At 38.1% G+C, this 23,777-nt stretch overlaps 1 protein-coding gene across 2 annotated transcripts in view; it reads left to right on the top strand.

The window, feature by feature from the left end:
* LOC121319707 (inositol 1,4,5-trisphosphate receptor type 2-like) overlaps nucleotides 1-23,777 on the top strand; it is a 123,569-nt gene that overhangs the window by 75,099 nt on the left and 24,693 nt on the right. The window contains exons 38-47 of one of the 2 annotated variants that reach the window (XM_041257407.1): nucleotides 3,164-3,293; nucleotides 8,012-8,199; nucleotides 8,459-8,642; nucleotides 9,193-9,446; nucleotides 9,803-10,003; nucleotides 13,376-13,486; nucleotides 13,828-13,923; nucleotides 14,529-14,648; nucleotides 21,031-21,141; nucleotides 22,967-23,159. In XM_041257407.1, the coding sequence (XP_041113341.1) occupies nucleotides 3,164-3,293; nucleotides 8,012-8,199; nucleotides 8,459-8,642; nucleotides 9,193-9,446; nucleotides 9,803-10,003; nucleotides 13,376-13,486; nucleotides 13,828-13,923; nucleotides 14,529-14,648; nucleotides 21,031-21,141; nucleotides 22,967-23,159 (1,588 nt within the window). The remainder of the gene's footprint in view (nucleotides 1-3,163; nucleotides 3,294-8,011; nucleotides 8,200-8,458; nucleotides 8,643-9,192; nucleotides 9,447-9,802; nucleotides 10,004-13,375; nucleotides 13,487-13,827; nucleotides 13,924-14,528; nucleotides 14,649-21,030; nucleotides 21,142-22,966; nucleotides 23,160-23,777) is intronic. The other variant, XM_041257408.1, reaches the window with a different exon arrangement.

Here is a 23,777-nt window from a genome sequence, read left to right on the forward strand (position 1 = left end):
GCCTCGCGGCATTCTCGACCTGCTGAGGGAGGGGTGGGAGGAGCACAAAGGCTCGTCTAAAAATGTAGTGAAGTATGTGCTCCTACTACGAGATCGCCTGGATTTGGTCGGTCGTTTGGCCCAAGACAACCTCAGATCGGCTCAGCACCGACAACAGCAGCATTACAACAAAAATGCACGGATTCGAACCTTTCGACCAGGGGACAAGGTAATGCTGCTACTTCCCTCATCTGAATCGAAACTGTGTGCTAAATGGCAGGGGCCGTATGAGGTGATTCGGGCTATAGGGAAAGTAAATTATGAAATTAGACAGCCCGATCGCCGAAATGAACGTGAAATTTATCATGTCAATTTGTTAAAGCCCTGGCAGGCAAGGGAGGTCTTATTTATAGCCCCAGGCAATATGGAGGATGATTTAGGTCCCTGTCCAGAGACCCCGAGCACAAGAGCGATTTCTATGGGGGAACAATTGGTTCCGGATCAGCAAAGAGAGCTGCGTAAGCTTATTGAGGAGTTCAGCGATGTTTTTTCTGACGTGCCCGGCAGGACAAACTTAGTTGAATATGACATTATCTCTCCACCAGGTGTCACAGTGCGAGAGAGACCGTACCGGATCCCGGAAAGTCGACGAAGTGGCGTTCGCAAAGAGGTATGGGATATGCTCGAGCTTGGGGTGATTGAGCCTTCCAGGAGCGAGTGGTGCAGTCCGATCGTCATAGTGGCTAAGAAAGACGGCACCAACCGCTTCTGCGTGGATTTCAGAAAGGTGAACGCTATTGCTAAGTTCGATGCATACCCCATGCCTCGGGTCGACGAACTTTTAGACAGACTGGGAAAAGCGAGGTTTATTTCCACTCTGGACCTGACGAAGGGATACTGGCAAATCCCTTTAACCCGCAGCTCCAGAGAGAAAACCGCATTTTCAACACCAGAAGGGCTGTTCCACTTTAAAACCATGCCGTTTGGGCTACATGGTGCGCCCGCTGCCTTTCAGAGACTGATGGACCAGGTTTTACGCCCACATCATGAATATGCAGCAGCGTATATTGATGACGTGGTGATATACAGCTCCACCTGGCGAGAGCATTTGGCTAGGGTTGCAGCCGTTCTTCAGTCTCTAAGGGCAGCCCGGCTGACAGCTAACTTGAGGAAATGTGCGTTTGCCAAAACAGAGACTCAATATTTGGGATTTTTAATGGGGAATGGAAGGGTGAGACCTGTAGTCACCAAAATCCAGGCTTTGGTTGATGCAGCGATCCCCAAAACCAAGACTCAGGTGAGGTCACTACTGGGCTTAGCCGGTTATTACCGCCGCTTCATCCCCGAGTACGCCACAGTGGTTAACCCGTTAGTCGACCTCACCAAAAAGAGTGCTCCAAATTTAATTAAATGGTCAGCTGAGTGTCAGGGAGCGTTTGATACTATTAAGCGTACACTTTGCCAGGCCCCCACTCTTATCACACCGGATTTCACCAAGAGATTCATCCTCCACACCGACGCATCGGATGTAGGTTTGGGTGCAGTCTTGTCCCAAAAAGTAGCTGGAGTAGAACACCCGATATTATACCTCAGTAAAAAAATGTTACCTCGGGAACGCAACTACTCCGTAGTCGAAAAAGAGTGTTTGGCCATTAAATGGGCTACTCACTCTTTACGATACTACCTGCTGGGACACTCATTCGATCTGGTCACAGACCACGCCCCACTCAAGTGGTTAAGCACAATGAAGGACAGCAATGCCCGGATAACTCGGTGGTATCTGGCATTGCAGCCCTTCATGTACCACATGGTACACCGTGCGGGGAAAGACCACCAAAATGCGGATTATTTTTCCCGGGAGGGGGGAGTAATGGGGAAGGTAGATTTAGCCGAGTGTTCCTTCGGCTCCACTCTGAGCGGTGGGATATGTGACGGAAAGATGAGTTCTGGTGATGAATCTTCCTCCCGACCTGTGAGGGCGCTAAAGAACGGGAGGAGAAGTATCTGGAAGGGCTGGCCTGACAGTTCGTTTCCGGGTCAGGGAAGTGGGTCAGCCTGGAGGGAAGCGCGACTCTGTTGTAAGACCGTATTGATTTGAAAGGTAAACGAGAGGCAGCTGCAAGTAATAAGGCAGCTGCAACCGTTTATCTCGATATCATGCGGGATTACATATAGGGGCCAGGGTAACGCTGATCTTCTCCTTCGTTTGGGTTAACGTTAGGAGAGAAGGACTGAGAGAGGAGCTCTCAGAGTATTTGTGAAGAGTGTTTTACGTGCTGTGTGTTATTTTCTGTCTATCTGTAATTGTCTGTCTTTGTCGCACTAATAGACAGTTAACGCACATCTCCGGAGCTGTCGAAAGGAGAGCACTATCCGGAGCACCACTGCACTGAGCACCTGCACGTTTTCGATCACCCAGGACTGGTGACCGTACCGTTGTTTTTGTTCGGGGCTGTGCCCTTGTTTTCATTATCCCCGTGCTTTACACATTGTTGTGTATTGCCGGGGATTTATTATTTTTGACGGTCGCCAGACCTGGAAAAAAGCAATAAAGCACTTATTCACTGAATCACTGTTGTCTGTTCATCACTCCTGCACCGCATCACCGCGACATCTGTTCCCCTTACCAACCACTTTGCCACACACACGTTTAGGCTATAGTACTGTAATTTAAATGGAGTATTGTACTGTAATTCCTGGCTGTCAATTGAAAATCACAACCTCTTGGGTACCAATGTGAACAAACAGTTTATTTAATTAATATCCCAATTTCAACCCATGGTATTGAGATTGCTGTATTGTGTGTCAGTGTTTTTGCAAATTAGACAGTTGCTACTATGGGAAGTACATTTAGTTTCTACCTGTAAATAATTAACAAAAATGTCCACCTATATTTGTAATGCATTGTATTTCCATACAATTGAGTGACTTGGATGGTTCTGAAGCCACGAGCGGTCCATGTAGGCAAGCTGAAAATGGTCATATCTATGACTGTACTTTCCTAAAGTGGCTCAAAAACCTTAATGTAATGTCAACATTTGTATATGTTATGAGTGTTTGGGTTGTTATACAAATGTCTGATGTTAACCTTACAAAAGTCAGTTCATACTCTTAACTCTAGTAAAGTGACAAGAATACAGCCTTTTCTACCACATCAAATTGATCTTTTTTTTTCATCCCCAAGGGCAACGTATTAAGAAGAATTCTCCTCACCCGCTACTTTGGTAGTGCCCGCAGTTTCACAAAAACAGATTTGGGAAATGTCATTAACAGCTCACTGTCTTCAGGAAGTTTGTCCAAATCTTCTCTGGGGGGTAAATATGATATATACTTTTTTTTTTTTAGAATTACGATATTCTCAGATTATATTTGTTTTACTGAGTGGGCATGCATGTTTAGAAATATTCCTGCCAATTTCTTGTTCCTGGGGATGCTTTGTTTATGATGATAAATATTCTGTTTGTTTCAGTTAAAATTAAAATGAGCAGTTATGTGCTTCTTAGAATTCGAACTTCCATTAAAATCCATTTCTAGTGAAAAGCTTGACTATTTTGCTGACTTTACCCACATGAAAAAGAGCCTGAGGCTGTAGTTCCTGTATAGTACTTGTTACACAATCCTTCCCCTTGTTAAGAATCTTGTTAGTTTCATGAGTACATGTAATTCATTTTTTTTTTTTCTTTTATGGGTTGTCTGTTTTATTTGATATAGCTAGTATGAACAATTCAGAAGCAAAATAAATGTACAAAACCATTACTGGATATATGCTACGTTTAAAAAAAAAAAAATCTTCCGACCCACCTTTTTTGTGTTCAGTGTTTTTGGCTTCTCCTTGACTCGAAGATAGTGGACTGCACTTAACCATGTTAGAACAAAAATGTTCAGGGTTCTCCACAGGCCTTTTCAGCTGGGCGGGCCGCCCAGTGAAGTGGCTGTTGCCACCCGACTGAAAAAACCCAATCCACCCGTCTTGCACATGCTACTGTGCCTTTAACAATAAGGATTGATCGCACTGCTAGCAGACCAGATCACTTGCGCGTTGCTGGGTGAAAAAAAAATCTTGGAACCACATGACAGCGCTGTTACGTCTTGACACAACATTTAACCAGTCAGAGAGTTGAACGGGTGGGTTTTCTTCGAGATCACTTCGAGATGCTAAAATGTTAAAATGACTGCTAAAAAAATAACCAATTATTTTCGAAGCAAAAATAGTGACAATTAAAGCAGGTCGCAATCCACTGCCTAATACTATATTAGTGCTGACTACTTTATTAAAAAAATTAAGATTATTTTTGGGTATTATCATTCTGTCCATTTTTTTGTCGTATTATTGTACTGTAAGGTGATATGTAGTACATTAGGAAACGATTGAGTGCGAACAGCCAATCAGCTTCCAGATCTAGCGGGCTTCTATTTTGCATAGATGCCCACTGGAACGTTGAAGTGCTTAACTGTGAATTAAATTTTAAATCAATCCGCGCATAAAGACATTCTAATCTGCAACTAGTCCGATAACATAAAAAGCTACTTAAACATACTTTCTTTCGCTGGTCTTGAGACAGGCAAAATTATACGTCTGTGACAGGACACCGTAACAAAGGCTCAATTCGCAGCTACTGGAGAGCAAATCAACAGGAAAGACATGATTGGTCCACAATTATGTCATCAGCTGGATGCAAACAACACCTGCACTCAAAACCAGCCCGTCAAACTGCCGAACCTGTTTCAGTTCTTTCCGCACTAGCCAATCCACTCTCTTCCAGCTTGAATGACGCCCCGCCTCCAAGAAGAAGTTTCGAGTCCGATTACACAGACTATTTAACAATCCTACAGTTTATCTGGCGTTGTCATAATAATAATAATAATAATAATAATAAAAATAAAAACTGTTTTCTCTACGTGTATGTCATTTTCTGTTCTAATTATGTTAGGGACTATTTTCTTCAGCGGGTTACCCGGCGAAATATCAGAATTTCAAGGTAAATATAGGTTTTAAATTTTTTTTAAAAGAGAAAATAAAGAAATAAATAGTTTTCTTTTTGTGGTAGATTACCTTGACTTTCGTTAGCACCCTCGCCTTCAGCTCGGGTTGCTTAACTCCAGACGTGATCATCTACCACACGGTAGAGCCGGCGTCGACAGGCTCTATCACTTAATAATAGCTATACACATGCACCAACCCCCTCCCCCCTTCCTTTTGTTGTGATATCGTGAAAATATGTACCCAGGTGCTTGTGAGAGATATTGGGGGGTTCATGTATAAAGGCTGTATGGGATATCAGCTGAACACTTGTTAGCTGATATACAAATGCTTCAGTGCTGGATTATTACACTGCAGTTTCAACCAAATGTGCGTGAGTACTGTTGTGTGTGAAAAAAAAAAAAAAAAAAAAGTTAAAATGAACAGTTGCATTCAAAAAATGTAGAACAGCAAAAAACAAAAACAGACGTGCATTAACAAAATGCCCTGAAAACTTAACATAAAGAAAACAATTTAAATTAAGCAATAAGCTCAATAATTACGCTAAAAAGGAAGTGAAAAGGTTACCTTTTTTTTTTTTTTTTGGTGTACTCCAATAAATCTACGTTATCTTTCTCCAGTCAAATCGTAGAGAGCCTAAATAAGCACGGTAATTTACCACAATAAAAAAAAAAACAGTAATAAAATATGTAGAACATATAAAAGAGCAACCCGATGCAGTCAACGAAATTATTCAAATTATTTGTCGTATTATATATTAAGGTAAGGCAAGTTTATTTTTACGTTAAAAGTGCTCCCGGCTATAATGTTCTGCTGCCCAGCTGTACAGAATTCCTGGTGAGAAGCCTGATGCAGCTACCTCTTCCATAAGTAAGTAGGGAATTAAGTCTAATTGTGACTGTGGTAAAACGCAAGCCATCAAATGGCTTTCCAAATTCTATGTACAGCTGTAAACAGTCCATTGCTTTTATTAATGTTATTAAATATAAAATATTGGATCTGGCTGTTCCGTGTCAGTAGACGGCTCTGCCTAGCACTTACATGGAGCACAGTCTAGAAATCTGAGCATGATGGGCAGATGATTTGCTTTCCACTGATTTTAAGGTAAAGTCAAGCATATTTTGGAAAGTCAAATAACAGCTGAATTCAGCCTATTTCCATTAGGCTTGTGGCACTTTTTTAGTTTGTTTAAGTGTATGGATTTATTGAATACAACCGTTTTAATGGAAACATAGGCATAGAGTCAGTTGGTTTTACACTTGCTGCTAGTAATAGCTCCAGAATTTCCCTTTAGTTTTAGCACTAGTCAAAACGATGCCTACTTGAAGTTATGGACCAATCACAATGTGAAAGGATTTTAACTCTCTGATGTAATTTCCTTGAAGACGTCTATGTCGTTTATAGTACCTATATTAAAAGAATCTTGGTTTCTGTAGAAAGAGTTTTAAGATTGCATAAAGAAGATTTAGCAGCACTCATTTGACCTATTTAGGCTATCTGACCTATCTCAAACAACTTAATAAGGAGTTATATGTACAGTAAACCCTCTTTATACCACCAGGTAAGGGCCATGGGCAAAAAGGGACAATAAGCGAGGGTGGCGTTATAGTGAGGGGCCCCCCCCCCCCAAAAAAAGAAAACAACCTTCTATGCTTTGCAATAAATTGAAATGTTTTAATTTTTTAGTTCTACAATTACAGTATCTCCAGGCCATCTTAATAAAACATTAGTCTTTTTTTTACAGAACTAGTTCTCAACACAACAGTAAGTATACTAGTGACACCTTTTCCCGTCTGTATGAAACATACATGGTTACTTTTGAGGAACAGTTTATACTTTAAAATAAATTAATAAATAAAACAATAATTTAGTTTCAAATCACCCAAACAACAATTCCATAAAAACAAAAAAGCATACTTTTTTTTTTTTTTTTTTTTACTGTACTGTCATTTGAACTTTACTGTTTGTGGCACGACTGTAAGCCTGCTGAATACTAGCCCCCATTGCACGATGCCATCTATTTGTTTCACAAAGCAATTTAAGCTCAACAGCATCTTTTTTAAGCAGTTAAAAAAAGAAAGTTGAATATGTACAGACAAACCCTTTTTTTTTTTTTTAAACAAAAAGTAAAAAAAAAAAAAAAAATATTCTGCTGTTTACAAAACTGATGCTTTAGTTTAAGCGAGCCTTCATTTGTGCAAAACAAACAAACCTCTTACTATACTTTATTTTTTAACATTTACTGTAGTTTATAAAAGTCACTTCTTTTAGACTGCGTCAAGCCTTTTTCAGGTTAACCAAATCGACCCGTTCCATCAAGCTAAGCCATATGTTTTTATCCATGTCTCCAATTGTCCTTCGATTAACAGTATGCCTCACTTAGGTGAGAAAACATTAGCGTTGTCTTGCTGACTTGCTTTCTTATTTTGCGATGCATACATGCAGATTTTTTTCTTTTGCTATGGTGTTAAATGTCGGGTCGTCTTGCCATTTTGTACTTTCTGTTTTGCTTTGGGAGCGGGAGTTTTGATGACATTGGTATGAACGTTCAGTTAACAAAGATTTAGTAAAGCGAGTCAAAGGCTAACTGCATAAATGTGTTGTTTTAATTGGCCATAATTATTTTGCTGGTACTACAATGAGGGGAACTACAATGCTTATATTTGCTTGGCTTGGGAAGTTGGCACCCATATAACAGGTACAATAGCACTGTTTTATTAATTTGTGACATATATTTCCCCCTGACATACTGCGTCCAGTTCTTGTGTGTGTGTGGTGGTGTGTGTGTGTGTGTGTGTGTGTGTGTGTGTGTGTGTGTGTGGTGTGTGTGTGTGTGTGTGTGTGTGTGTGTGTGTGTGTGTGTGTGTGTGTGTGTGTGTGTGTGTGTGTGTGTGTTGCTATTGTACAATAATACATTGTCTTTATTTTTGTAAAAATAAATAATGTAATCAAAGGGAATAACAAGAGCCTAGGTTTCCCTTGAGTGTTTTGTTGTTTATTTGTGTTTTTGGTACATGGCTTAACTGTGTTGAATGGTTTATTTGTGTGCAGGTGGATCATCTGCGCAAGACTCAGACAAAACTGGGACCTGCTTGGCTGATATTCAGTGCCTATTAGACAGTGAAGGGGCTTCTGAACTGGTTGTAGATCTCATTGTGAGCACTAAAAATGACAGGATCTTCCAGGAAAGCATTTTGCTGGGAATTGCTTTGTTGAAAGGAGGAAATACCCAGATACAGGTACAGTGAGGGGAAACGTTAGCTATAAATAAGCTGAATTGTCATTTATAAAGTGAGGTGAGAAGGGGCCAGCAGATTTCAAGGAATGTTTTGTCCTTTCAACTAAAAACAATTTTTAAGGAATATAAACAGACTGGACTAGTATGTGTTCTTCTACTACCATTGCCACCATGCAACTTTTTTAGTTTAGCAAAGAAGTTTGAGAAAAGAGCTGACTTTGGACAGCCATTGCTCCAATATATGTGTTTCTTTGCTCCAGAATTCATTTTACCATCAGCTGAGTAAACAGAAGAAATCTGAAAAATTCTTCAAAGTCTTTTATGATCGGATGAAGATGGCTCAGCAAGAGATCCGATCAACAATGTCGATGAATACCTACGATCTGAGCTGCAAGAAGAAGGACGATGACGGAGACATGACAACTTCCAGGACGAAGAAAAAAGGTGGTGTGTTTAGTCAAAGAAAACATTAGCTGTGGAGGGAGTGGGAGGGAGATAAATGGCGGAGCATTGGGCCTTGTAAGCAGATTAGAACCTTAGGTACTGTCAAAAATGTTTGGTCATCTTGTGCACAGCTGGATAAGTAGCAACGATGTTGCTAGGAGGCAGAGATTGTATGTTGAGATGCTGTGTAACTTTTGAGAGAGCAAAAATATGTAGCTTTGTATTTCATCAGATGTGATGGTGTTCCAGCACGATAGGCGCTATATAAAAGATTGATTGATTGATTGATACAGTTCACCCGAGAGGAAAAAAAATTGAAAAAAGAACATCATCATCTTGGAGATTTTGGGGAAGATTAGGATTTCTTAATGTATTGTGAGAATTATGTCAAACATTAAAAACATGAATTCAGAATAATTTCATGAGTGATATCAGCATAAAATATATGCTGTACAGTACCCATCAATGCAGTTTTCACAAATCCCTTGTTACAAACAAGAGGGTTGATGTTATGTAATGTGTTTTTTTTGTTGTTGTTTTTTTTAAATAGGCAAGGGTTCACCTCTTCACCTCAAAGATGAAATTAAAGGGCAGTTAAAAGAAGCCTCCTCTGCCACCTCTAAGGCTTACTGCCTGTATCGGAAGGAACTTGACCCTGAGAGTGATCTGATTGGCTCAGGGACTGAGGGAGGAGCTGATGACAGCTCTCCAGAAGAAATGCAAATGAGTCCCGCCATAGCGATCATGGAACCCATCTTGCGGTACCTTCAGCTGCTCTGTGAGAACCACAACCGGGATCTGCAGGTGGGGCAGTTGTTTTTATTCTATCTCACAAAATGTTCTTTGGACCTCAGTAGTACTGCTTGTGGTCAATTACAAGTATTTGGATAAATTAATAAACTAAGAAGTCCTGGAGGTAGGATATGTGTTGCCCATTTTGCCCCACTGAGTTCCTATGCTTGCTAAATATCTTTGCAAAAGATATAATCAGCAATCTATCTCACAGTACAGAAATGCAAAAAATAAGACTTGCTTTCGGATTTTTGGATTTCTGCAAAGTTCCTGCCAACAATTCTGCCATGCGAGCTGTCACATTTTTATTGATGAAACAATATTAACAATAACTATGTTTGTTAATTTCTCTGCGTTTATTGAAACAGAACTTTCTCAGACACCAAAACAACAAAACCAACTATAACCTGGTGTGCGAGACGCTCCAGTTTCTGGACTGTATCTGTGGGAGTACAACAGGAGGGTTAGGCCTCCTGGGACTCTACATCAATGAAAGAAACGTCGATCTGGTCAAACAGACACTGGAGAGCATAACAGAGTACTGCCAGGGGCCCTGTCATGAAAACCAGGTACTTCCCATTTGTATCTCCTGTCCTTGCATAGCGGAAGTGCTTGTATGTACGCATGTGTTGACTCAGACAGCGGCACAATTACAGGCATTATTAATATTAGGTAATAGATTACGTGTACAATTAGGCATGCTTAAAATCGAAAGGTAGTTTTTGCACAGCACACATTCATACTAAAGAAGCATATAGTGCAGTTAACATTTATTGACTGGAGAAATACAATTCAAAGTTGCTGCAGTATGTCCCCTGTTTTGTCATTTCAAATATTTTCACAAAACAAACATTACACGTTAAAGTTATAATGTGCAGTGCAAAAGCACATCATAGAAAACCATATTTTGTAGATGAAAAACACCAGAATAAAAGTCACTACTTTAAACAATATATAAATTGTTATTAGTAATCATATATATAATATATATATTAGATATATATATATATATCTTATATATATATATAATTTCATCATATGTGTGTGACACATGACATTTTCGGTCCACTAAAATAAGAGCTTGTAACAGGCATTTTTATCTATAAAATATGCATTGAAGCGTAACAGAAAACCATAATAAATCAGACTGCCGACTGTATCATTTGATTTGAAACCGCGAAACTCTACGATTTCATTTCATTCATGATGCAAGCAATTGTCTCAATCCTTAAATCACAGAACAACTACTTCTAGACACTTTTTTCTATTCAAGTGAGCCACGATATTTCCCCTCAGGCATTATTTGCGCATAGTTATTAAAAACCGCAAATTAATGGTGAAAATTTTACTTTCAGCTCACAGGGGGGTTCGTGGCTCTGCAGAATCCGGTTTATATAATTGAGGGGTTGGAATATAGTACTGTGTTTGTGATTAACCTGAATTGACTTCAGGCAATCACAGATTCAAAGTAACTCTCCTTTTGAGTTTAGAGTGCCCACTTGTTTTGATTTAGCAGAAGTACTGAGACAGCTGTGTCAGGGAACTAAAAATAAAAACGAATGATCTCACTGTTGGTCTAGAGAAGAAGTGATAGATGCCCATGTTTGTTAAACCTTGAACTGAAAACTTTTAACTAGAATGTTCCTAGAGTTTCAATATCAGTTAATACATAAGTTAATGTTCATAGAGCAGTAAAATTAATCAAAATCTTTACATTTTCCAGTCTCATGTCTTAGTTGGGATTATTTAAAAATATATATTTTATACAGCGTCAGTATTGCTTTTATATTAGTGGGGATTACAAACAAAATTGCTTTGCTTTCCATTAAATTACATTCAGGACTGTGTGAGTTTGTGACTGAATGCCAAGTTTATGACTGAATGCACAAGTTCAGCTGCTATAATGTGACAGATATTACAAGCACTGGGATGTTCATCAGTAGTTTGGCAGGAATATTGTAATTAATAATATGCCGTTCCTCACTGAAGGACCACTTGAGTAAGAAAATAATGGAATATATATATATATATATTATATATATATATATATATATATATATATATATATATATATATATATATATATATATATACACATACACACATATACAGCTCTGGAAAATATTAAGAGACCACTGCAAAATTATCAGTTTCTCTGGTTTTACTATTTATAGGTATGTGTTTGGGTAAAATGAACATTTTTGTTTTATTCTATAAACTACTGATAACATCTCTCCCAAATTCCAAATAAAAATATTGTCATTTAGAGCATTTATATGCAGAAAATGACAACTGGTCAAAATAACAAAAAAGATGCAGTGTTGTCAGACCTCGAATAATGCAAAGAAAATAAGTTCAGATTCATTTTTAAACAACACAATACTAATGTTTTAACTTAGGAAGAGTTCAGAAATCAATATTTGGTGGAATAACCCTGATTTTCAAGTACAGCTTTCATGCGTCTTGGCATGCTCTCCACCAGTCTTTCACATTGATATTGGATGACTTTATGCCACTCCTGGCACAAAAATTCAAGCAGCTCGGCTTTGTTTGATGGCTTGTGACCATCCATCTTCCTCTTGATCACATTCCAGAGGTATTCAGTGGGGTTCAGGTCTGGAGATTGGGCTGGCCATGACAGGGTCTTGATCTGGTGGTCCTCCATCCACACCTTGATTGACCTGGCTGTGTGGCATGGAACATTGTCCTGCTGGAAAAACCAATTCTCAGAGTTGGGGACCATTGTAGAATTGACCATTGTTTTCTTCCAGGACAAGGCTTGATTCATGCGCCCTTCACAAAGACAAATCTGCCCGATTGCAGCCTTGCTGAAGCACCACCAGATGAGTCCAGTTTTCAGCTTTTCCCAACACCTGGTCGTCTAATGGTTAGACGGAGACCTGGAGAGGCCTACAAGCCACAGTGTCTCGCACCCACTGTGAAATGTGGTGGAGGATCGGTGATGATCTGGGGGTGCTTCAGCAAGGCTGGAATCGGGCAGATTTGTCTTTGTGAAGGACGCATGAATCAAGCCAAGTACAAGGTTGTCCTGGAAGAAAACTTGCTTCCTTCTGCTCTGACAATGTTCCCCAACTCTGAGGAGTGGTTTTTCCAGCAGGACAATTCTCCATGCCACACAGCTAGGTCAATCAAGGTGTGGATGGAGGACCACCAGATCAAGACCCTGTCATGGCCAGCCCAATCTCCAGACCTGAACCCCACTGAATACCTCTGGAATGTGATCAAGAGGAAGATGGATGGTCACAAGCCATCAAACAAAGCCGAGCTGCTTGAATTTTTGCGCCAGGAGTGGCATAAAGTCACCCAACATCAATGTGAAAGACTGGTGGAGAGCATGCCAAGACGCATGAAAGCTGTACTTGAAAATCAGGGTTATTCCACCAAATATTGATTTCTGAACTCTTCCTAAATTAAAACATTAGTATTGTGTTGTTTAAAAATGAATCTGAACTTATTTTCTTTGCATTATTCGAGGTCTGACAACACTGCATCTTTTTTGTTATTTTGACCAGTTGTCATTTTCTGCATATAAATGCTCTAAATGACAATATTTTTATTTGGAATTTGGGAGAAATGTTGTCAGTAGTTTATAGAATAAAACAAAAATGTTCATTTTACCCAAACACATACCTATAAATAGTAAAACCAGAGAAACTGATAATTTTGCAGTGGTCTCTTAATTTTTTCCAGAGCTGTATATATATATATATATATATATATATATATATATAATAGGCATAATATATATATCTATATGGTATATATATATATATACCAAAGATTGGCTGTTGTAATGCTGGTATTTGCATATCCCAATTTACCCATAATTCTATAGCCTTTCTCTCACTTTCTCGAAAGCTATTTATATATAAGAGTTTTGTAAGCAGGGCCTAGTATTTCTAAACTTTACTTTTTTCCAGACCTGCATAGCACAACACGAATCCAATGGGATTGATATTATAATTGCACTCATATTGAATGACATCAACCCTCTTGGCAAGTATCGCATTGACCTGGTGCTGGAGTTAAAGGTACGAGTAACTTATTTGTTTGGCTCTTGATAACCCAAGAGTTTGTCTTGAAGTGTGTCATTGATTTCATTGTAACTCCTTTGTTTTCATGTACAGTAATACTTGGACATGTAGCAAAACCTGAAGCAAGTCATCCTTAATGTCTTTATTGCGATGACAGAAACTATTATGAAAATGCTCAGTAACAGATAATAAAAACATTCATTAAAGGGACCAGAAACATTCTATGGAAATCAGTTCACAAAAGAGTGTTCATTTTATGCCTACATGTATGCTGTCCCTCGTTTTTTATTGTTTTGTGAAAGTGTGTGATGATACATTTTTGTCCTGTGTTTCTGCAGAACAATGCCTCCAAGCTTTTGCTGGCAATAATGGAAAGCAGACATGACAGTGAAAATGCAGAAAAGATCCTGTATAACATGAGACCACATGAACTGGTAAGAATGCAATCCTTTTCATAGTAACCAGCGCCACAAAGCCAAGTCCCTTCAAGACTCAGCACTTCAAGAAAAGCCAAGTACCCTAATTGGTTTTAATTGGTGGGCTATTTTGGTTATAAAACAAAGAACAGTTACAAAATACAATTATGCATTGGTATAACAAACAGCAGACTTTTTCTGTTCAGGATCTTGTTTGTTAATTATTTAAAATACTTGAAATCTGCTACAGCCCAGTTGGAAATTCCAGCAATGACCACCATTGGTCTATCCTGGCCTTTGCAGGTTTTCAACTGGTCATGCTGGCTCAAGAGACTTCATGTTGATTGAAGAGTTGGTTATGTTGGTTAAGTGTGTGTGTGTGTGTCTATATATATGTGTGTGTGTGTGTGTGTGTGTGTGTGTGTGTGTCATGTATATATATATATATATATATCTATATATAGATATATAATATCTATATATTATATATAATATATACATATTATGTGTGTGTGTGTGTGTGTGTATATGTATGTATATATATATATATATATATATATATATATATATATATATATATATATATATTATATATATATATATATATTGTTTCTTTATTACAGGTGGGTGTGATGAAAGATGCATACAATCAAGCACTGGAAAGCGATACAAATGAGGAAAGTGGAGGTGACCAGATCCTTCCAAAAGATGTTGGCCATAATATTTATATATTGGCCCATCAGGTATGAACATTTTACATGTATCATACAGGCTACTTCAAATTGACGTTTGTCTCAACAGTTGTTTGTGGTGTAATTTATAAACACTGTAATCAGCGTGGAAGTTTGCTTCTCTTTGCACTTCCCTTCTGTTTCTCATTTTGCCAGCCAGTACTGCTGATTTGCATTTTGGCAGTGTGGAGAGGTATTTTCTTGAATGCAGGCTTATTGTGTATTGGCACTTGTCTGTGTACCTGAAGATGTTTACACTGTGGTTTATATAATTGTTTATTTCCATTTTTAAGATTTTATAATGGCAGAGTGAAGAATCAGAGATTATCTGTTTATAGCAATTGTGCTGTGTAAGTGAAACCATCATTGTCAACATAAAAATTAATTCAGGATTTAAAATGCAGCAGTAAGTAAGCTTTCAGGTGAAGGCAAAGAGCTCAAATACAATGAAACACATTTGTCACTGGGTTAAAACCCAATATATACATGTGACAAAGTGAACTATAAAATATATGGGAAAGTGGTGGAGGGTGTGTATATTGGTCCAAGAGTGACAATGAGCCTGTATCCTCTCTACTGAATTTGGGTCACACAAGTAAATTGCAATCTTTGACTACCAAGTCAGAAAAGACTACAATTCCCAGAGTTCCACAGTGGTGACCATTTTGAGACGAGGGTTTTCACCTGTCTCCAATTCGGCAGCCATGAAAGAGCATGGTTTTTTCAAACGCGAGGTGTGTAAAGGAGATGACAGACGGAAAGGCCAAAATAGATTAAAAGGTTGGTGTTCTACCTAAGGGGGAAACAATTATTGCCTAGTTTAAGGCATGTTTTTGGTTAGTCAGTAAACAGCTTAGCTGTCTGACTTGTAGAAAGGAGAGTTAAAAGATAGCTATAAGGTTTAGGTAGCGCTCAGTAATAAAGAGCTAGGTTTTGTTTTGTTTATTTTGTTTACATTGTTGGAATTTGATTTGTGTGACTCTGGATAAAAAGAACACCATTCTGAAATAAACATACAGGTTGCGCCCTGTTTAAAACAAAATACTGTGGTCCAGAGTGCTTGGCTCCCATCACACTGTGTTCAAGACCCGAAAGGACAGTGACAAAACACCCCAGTCTATCACAATTCAGTATAATTGAGACGCTCGACTACAAGAATGGCCGTCATATCAGGATACAACATGGTATATTAATTGTCTGTAAAAAGTAAAGCTAATACAGTCAACCCTCTTTTTACCGCCTGGTAAGGGCCATGGGCAAAAACGGGCAATAAGCGAGGGTGCCGTTATAGTGAAGGTCAACAACAACAACACTGTGGCAAAGTGGGCAAGTGTGTGAAGGTGAAGGTAATACAGCAGTGCAGAAGAAACAGACAGACAATGATATCCAGATGCAAGGATGTTTATTAGTTCTATTTTTTCCAGAGCCTGACAGCAAACAACAGTAAACAATAATGACGTAAAGTGCTTCAGCTGCGTGTATCACTTATAATCCCTGGGTTTGACTCGTAACCAAAAGTCACGTACTTTATACACCCACACGTAACACAAGCAGAGGCAGTTACGTGAGTGAGTTAGTGCTTGTGGTGCAAATAAAGTTCTCTTTGAAACAAGGGAAGTGCTGGTGTCCGGTTTTGGGGCTGGCCTTCGGATACAGCTCCAGGCTGTGCCTTTATTTTATATAGCACCTTTCATAGTGGACCCCCATCACAAAGCGCTTTACAAGATGCAGTAACAACAAGAAAATTCATAATACATGATATACAGTAAAAAAAAAAAAAGCATACTGTATTAAATACAGTGAAAAGTGCATAATACATGGTAGTAGCATTATACATGAAATATTACATTAAATACAGTGGAAAGTGCATAATACATGATAAACAAACAGTTTTTACTTGAGACAATACAAACAAACACAACATTCATGTTTTTCACAGGTTCTCCTTTTAGGATGTTTTCTAACCATTTACAAAGGAACAGATCACTTTACTACATCTCCTTTTTTATACCCTCACTCATGACCCCTTGGTTAACACGCACATTCGCTCCTCCAATCCGTGGATGCCACACCGTTTCCCATCCAGGTAATTGAGTTTGTGTACCATAGCTCCACCCCATTTCTAGATGGCCGACTTCCACCTAACCCTGGGAATAAACTGTCGCGCCATTTAGTCCGGTGTACTCTGTTCCCTTTACACAGCGCCCTTGCAGGTCAGGAGGGAGATCTAACACCAATAATAACTCTATCTCTGTCACACCCACACACAGAGAACCTTCTATGTTTGCAGAAATTTCAAATGTTTTCTTTTTTTAGTTATATAATTACACCCCAGGCCATTTTAATAAAACATTATTCTTTTTTAAAACTACAGTACTAGTTCTTAACACAACAGCAGGCATTGACATTTTGTCATCTTTTCCCATCTGTATGTAACAGTTGAATATGTACAGGCAACACTTTTAAAACGAAAAAAAAAAAAAAAAAAAAAAAACTATTTTGCTGTTTACAAAACTGATGCTTTAGTTTAAGTCAGCCTTTATTTGTGCAAAACTTGCACGTAAACAAACAAATCTCTTCCCGACTGCATCTAGCCTTTTTCAGGTTAAACAAGTTGACCCTTTCCATCCCTTTGCAATGTCTTGCTGACTTGCTTTCTTATTTATAGATGCATATATGCAGATTTTTTTCTTTTGCTGTGGTGTTAAATGTAGGATTGACTCGCCATTTTGTACTTTCTGTTTTGCTTTCGGAGTGGGAGTGTTGATGACATTGGTATGAACGTTCAATTAACAACGATTTAGTAAAACGAGTCAAAGGTTAACTGCACAACTTTGTTGTTTTAATTGCCCATGATTATTTCGGTGGCATTACAATGAGGGAAACTACAGTGCTTATATTTATGTTTGCTTGGCTGAGGAAGTTGGCAGGTGGCTGACAGTGGGGTGGCGATATAACGGGTACAAAGAGCACTGTTTTTATATTGGTGACATTTGTTCAGAGAGAATAGCTGCTGGTATGCAAGGGTGCGTTATAAAGGAAGGCAGTATAACGCGGGACAACTGTATTTATAAAGGATTTCAACTTTTGAAGAGCATACCATTGCCTTTCCTTATTCCCTTGGAACAGATATGTAGTATTCAGTCTAAGGCAGTAATTGAAGGAGTTTTAAAGTGTTTGTACTTGCTTGCAATTGGCTCAGTTCAAGTTCAGATGGATTACATTGTGGGTATATTTTACTACATTGGTGGTGGATGTTACATGAATCCTCTGTGATTGTATAAACGATGCCAGCACAGGTGTTGCTCCCCCCCCCCCCCCCCCCCCCCCCCCCCCCCCCCCAAAAAACGGCTGAAAAAAGACCTGTTGTGATGATTTTTGACCTCATTTCCATGTGGGTGATAACTTGGACAAATAGGGTTATCATTTGAAAACACAAGAGTTTTCAAACAAATAATAATGGACTTAAGTCATTGAGGTAAAAAGTCAACCCCTTGTTGGCACAGCCCGCTCTTTACCAGCTCTCGATACAATAAAAAAAAAAATCCATTTGTTTGAACTAGACTAGAAGGTTTTTAATGCATTCTAGAAGTGCATAACTGCTTTTTTTGTTGTTGTTGTTGTACACGGACATGCCAGTTCTTGCAAGTTTCAGGTTCCTCTTTTTCTATTTAAACTTGGATTTCAGACAGTTATTTTGATCTGCTCAGACTTTCAATTTTTGTAGCGGCCACTGTTTAGAAGTGCTGCGGTTCTACTTTTTTTGCCACTGCTGCTGCATCCGCCCACCCCCCTTTGTGCGGTTTGGTTTACCAGCAGCGTTCAGTATTCTTGTAAGTGTCTGCTGTGCCGTGCATAGAAAGAATTGTGTGTGGTCGGAAAGGTCAAATACAGAACAACACTCAAAATAAATAAATAATTACTGTAATTGGCATGGGGCAGTTTTGGCAAACCCAATGGTTTAATGCTTAAATTAGGGGCATTTGGAATGGGAATGTTTTAATTGCTGCTTTAATTTGTATTTGATATGGTTAACTTTTATTAATGGGTAATTCATATTTCATATTTATTTGTCATTTATTTGTTTTCTAATCTCCAATTCCTGGAAATTAGGAGAGCAGAAACATTAAGACTGTTGAATTGTGTGGGATTGGGTTCCAGAATGGTGTTTACTAGGAATACAATTAAAATAAGTAATCCAGGCTATGCAATCACAATGGGGTCTAAATACTGTAGATATGAGCTGCTTCAGGCATACATAAACTCACAGAGACCTCTCTTGTAATGCTGACTATTGCCGGAGGACAGGTTTGTTATAATACACATTATGTTCCACAAGTGAGAATTCTAGTAACCGTGTGTAAAAAGATAAAAATATACCAATTGATTAACAGACTTACAGGAAACAACTCTAGGGTGATCAAAACATTACTTAGCAATCAGTTTTTATCAGCATTTCCTGACTAAGGCTTTTCAAGGTACATTATATTTATTGTTGTTTCTTCCTTTTCATGCTTGCACAGCTCCTACACAATCTGAGAAGTATCGCTCTCTGAACATACAATAGAATCCCTCTATTATGACCCCATAGGGGCTTAGTAAAAAGTGTCTTTATACAGGGGCTGCACCTAATAGAGACATATTTTAGATGGGCTTCAAATATAAAGGACTGACATGGACATGGTGAGCTCGGCCTTTTACAGAGCTGCCTAAAAGGAGGGAGCACACATACATACATACAGTGCTGTTAATATTTTATAATAGGCCTGTTTCTCTGTTCGTAAAACATAATTGTTCTTGCAATTGCAGTTATTTTTATTTAAAGGAGCAATAATTCTTTACGAATAAAGCCACATGTCTCCCTATCTTGTACAAGTTTGTCTGTGCTATAGAGCCTATACACTTGAATAGGTTGCTCATCCTGAAATTGCTCTGCAGTGTTTTAATTAGTACATTTGCAGGGAATGTGTGTTTAGCCTTTATGTTTCATGGAATCACTTTGCTTTGTTTAAAAGTGCTCAGCTTAGTAAATACACATTGCATTGGTTTGTTTAATTCCCCAAGGATTTGTGACACTCCAGTGACACAAACCTGACAGCTGCCTGTTGTGCAGTTTAAATGTGGCACTTTGTCACAGACCCCTTGTAGTAAAACTACATCAAGATAGAGGCACAAATTATTTTATTGTGCCCAAGGGGAATCTTTTTGTGAATGATGGATAGCAAATCCGTTCTGAAACCTGTGTTAGGCGACACAAAATAAATATTCTCATTTTATCAAGGCCCTGGCACAGATTGACATTCCAGGAGATTGGGAGATTATACCTGCATAGCATGATTGCTTATTTGTCCTCCATTTAACCAAACCTGTCCATCTATTTTATGTTTTGTTTCAATGTTTTCCCATTTAGTGCCATTGTAACTCCTCAAACATAATGCCCTTTTAAAGCACCATGTAAAACTAGAACATGTGGTGGTTCAGTCAAAGCTCCTCCAGCTTTTTGTTGTTAAAATCTATAACTGTCAGACATGCCAACTCTCATATACACTGTTCACTATAAAGGCAAACAAACCATCTGTGTTAAAACAACCTTCGCTTAACTCTTGATGAGGTATGTGAACTGAGTTTGAGGGGTTTTTATCTACTTTTGTTCATCATAATCAACAGTGCATGTTTAATGAGAAAAGCTGAGCTGATCTGTCTACAGCCAAATATTTTTTTTATATTGTTCTTTCCAACTAGACAGAAAGTTGATACGGAGACATTAATATCTGCATTTACTCAATAAACAGGTTCTAATTGACTTAATAGTCTCATAGTACTGCAAAGTAGACTTTATAAAATGTCTTTCTGAATGTTACTTCTAAGTATATTTTTGTACTTTAACTTATTTTGTTGTTAAGTTATCTTGTAAGTAATTAAGCACAAAACCTAATTGCATTTATTAAATTCATAAAAGAAGTGACTTTCCATCAGTATAACAGGTACTATGCTCTGTTCTATTTATACATAATCTGTATTTTTGTTTAATGATACTGAAACAGCTCAGTTTTAAAACTGTTTCCTCCTAGTTTTGTTATCTCCCCATGCACCTTCAGCATTGATAAATAACCTGCGAAAAATGTCACTCTTTTGAGGTCATCCAACCTTGGCATTTCTGATCACCTCTCACCTGTTATCATCAAAACCTGAATGCATGGAATCTTCCTGCATTTTTCTTAAATGCCTCTTGTTATATGAATGTAACGTGCAAAGGTAGAATGCATCTGAGCAATACTCAGGAGAGCTTTGTTTAAGGTGGTAAATGCTTGACAATATATGGCATGGTACTTTGCTGACACAGTATCTCACGATAACAGGTAGCATTCAAGTTGCCTTTCCGTGTTCTCAACAGCTGGCCCGCCACAATAAGTTGCTACAGCAGAGTTTGAAGCCTGCATCTGATCCGGATTTGGAGGGGGATGAAGCCTTGAAACACTATGCTAATCACACAGCACAGATTGAGGTACAGTAACACAATTAACAAAACAAATTAGCAGGTCCTAATTGCACCGTATAATATGTATTATAGGAAATTCATTCAAGTGATGCATATAATTAAGAAACAGAATTAAAAATGATTAAAAAAAATGTAGTATTTCACCCCCTTCAATGCACACAGGCATGTGTTTAATTTTTTTTTTTAGACCTAAACAAACATTGCTATCAAGCACACAACACACTTTAGAGCTTTTTTGTTTTTGGAGGAGCAGTGGAACCTGGAGTTTGAGCTGGTAGTGGTGAATCATGTGAACTTGAAGCAAGGCCAGAAACAATATTGATTGGCAACTATTGTATATACAAATCCTTTGAGAGAAGATTAATGTAGGGATGAGATTAATGAAAAAAAGACAAGCTTGTTGGGTAGCAAAGTATAAAAAAAACTTGTCGTCATAAGTACAGAACCTCCAGATTCCAAACTTGTAGTTTAACTAAAGCTGTATATTTAAAACTTTGTGAAAGGTAAAAGGGCAAGGAAAATAAATCACTACAATTATAATGTACTGTACATTTACAGCACAGCTATTCAGTGTTATTTTGACACAACCGTCTAAAGACACTATACAGAACAAAGTAGAATTATGAGGTATCAGTACATTTTTTAAAATATGTCCACATTGTTATGGCTCTCCAGACTGACCGCACTACTTGAAAACAGAAATAGGGCTTCTGGCTTCATGAATATCAAATGCACACACACACACACACACATATATATACACACATACAGTATATGCTATATATATATATATATAAAACAGAAGCTTGTTAACTTCATGCTAAATTTGAAACATGGTACAGCTGGCTGCTGCTGTGTGGGTGCCTGTACCACAATGACTAGATTGCTCAGCTGCTATGAAAAGGTAGGGTCACGCAGTTCCCACCACAAGCAGGTGTAAATTGGGGAAGTTAAGGAAATTGCATTTGACCATGGTCACATTTCCCCTGAGTGTACAAGGGCCACAACAAGTGATATTTCTGCATGTAAAGTATGGTTAGTACGGTACACTTGAAATATTCTTAAGAATTCTTATTCTAGGCTTTATATCAGTATGCCTTTCACACTGTTAAAACTCCAGTAGGTCATTTGCCAAGTAGTAGGTTAGTTCAGTTATTTCAACACAGTTTCATGCTTCCATTTCAGATGTAAAATTTCCTCTTTGTTGTATTTCAACAGTCTGCAATACTGTGTGGCTGAGATAAGAACTTCTACTTCATCTAAAAACAGATGTACAAAATGTAATGTGATATCTAAACTAAACATGAAATTCAACCCGTTACGTTTGTTTTCTTGAAAACCGTAAACCATTGTGTGAAAAGCGTCTGCTATATTCTTAAATAATTAGTTACATGCGCTGTCAGACAGCCAACCAAGCAATCATTGCTGGTAACCCCAGATATTTTTCAGGAGCGGGGAACTGTGGGCATAAAAACTATACCCTGCTAAGATTCACATCTCTGGCTATGGGGATATATTGTAGCTGCCCATACGTAGGTCAGTAATGTATGTCAGACATTTTTCAACATATCTAGTGAACCGCTGATCCGTTTATGATATGTGTCAAAAGTGCCAGGTGTCGTGGTACTGGACTAAGTTTCCTATAGAGAATATTTAAGCAGTAATTGTTATTTACAAAATGAACTTGAATGTTAACATTCTGTTTGAAGTTATGGTCATGCACTTTTCGTGATACCGATAGCTCTAATTTGGTATGTACAAGTATTACTGGTATACTTGTTAATACAGCACACATCATTATAATAATTCTCATGTCTTCTTGCTTTTACAGATTGTACGCCATGACCGGACTATGGAGCAAATTGTATTCCCGGTGCCAAATATTTGTGAATACCTGACAGAAGAATCAAAGATCCGTGTGTTCAATACAACAGAAAGAGACGACCAAGGCAGCAAAGTGAATGACTTTTTTCAGCAGTTTGAGGATCTCTACAATGAAATGAAATGGCAGAAAAAGATCAGAAGTAAGTCACGACTCGAAATTAATATTCTAATTGATGCCTTATATTTATTTAGATATCTGGGGAATGGAATACAGGGGAAACTGTTTTTAAATATATAAACATAAAAACCTGCTTTAAAGTAAAAATCTATGGTTGGTGAATATGTTGGTGTATGCAAGTAGGCTTTTTGCATCAATATACAGCAGGTTTTGCAAAATGACTGCCAAGAAATCTTGTGAATTTATTCCATTTGATCACTGTTTGTAAGCACATGCTGAGAGTGTGCAAGATTGAGACAGCAAGCAGGAGAACTGAGACTACAGCTGTGGCCAGAAGTTTTGCATCACCCTGTAGAATTACCTAATTTTGCTTCATAAAGTCAAATGAAACCTGCTGAATAATGTTATATTAACATATTGAATTACATACCATTTTGTAGTTTTCCATATACAGTACTTAACGGGAAAAAAACTTTTAGTAATCTAACATGAAATGCTGTACTACTATGATGGCTTCTTGTAGACTTTTGCAGTATCATTGTGTAGTTTCCTTAAATGATGTTAAATGAAAAATCTAAATTATGTTAATGTTGACTTCATTTTTTTTTATTATGTCTCAATCATAAAATTGTAGGTGATG

Source organism: Polyodon spathula, chromosome 8, assembly GCF_017654505.1.
Source record: "Polyodon spathula isolate WHYD16114869_AA chromosome 8, ASM1765450v1, whole genome shotgun sequence".
NCBI classification, from domain to species: domain Eukaryota; kingdom Metazoa; phylum Chordata; class Actinopteri; order Acipenseriformes; family Polyodontidae; genus Polyodon; species Polyodon spathula.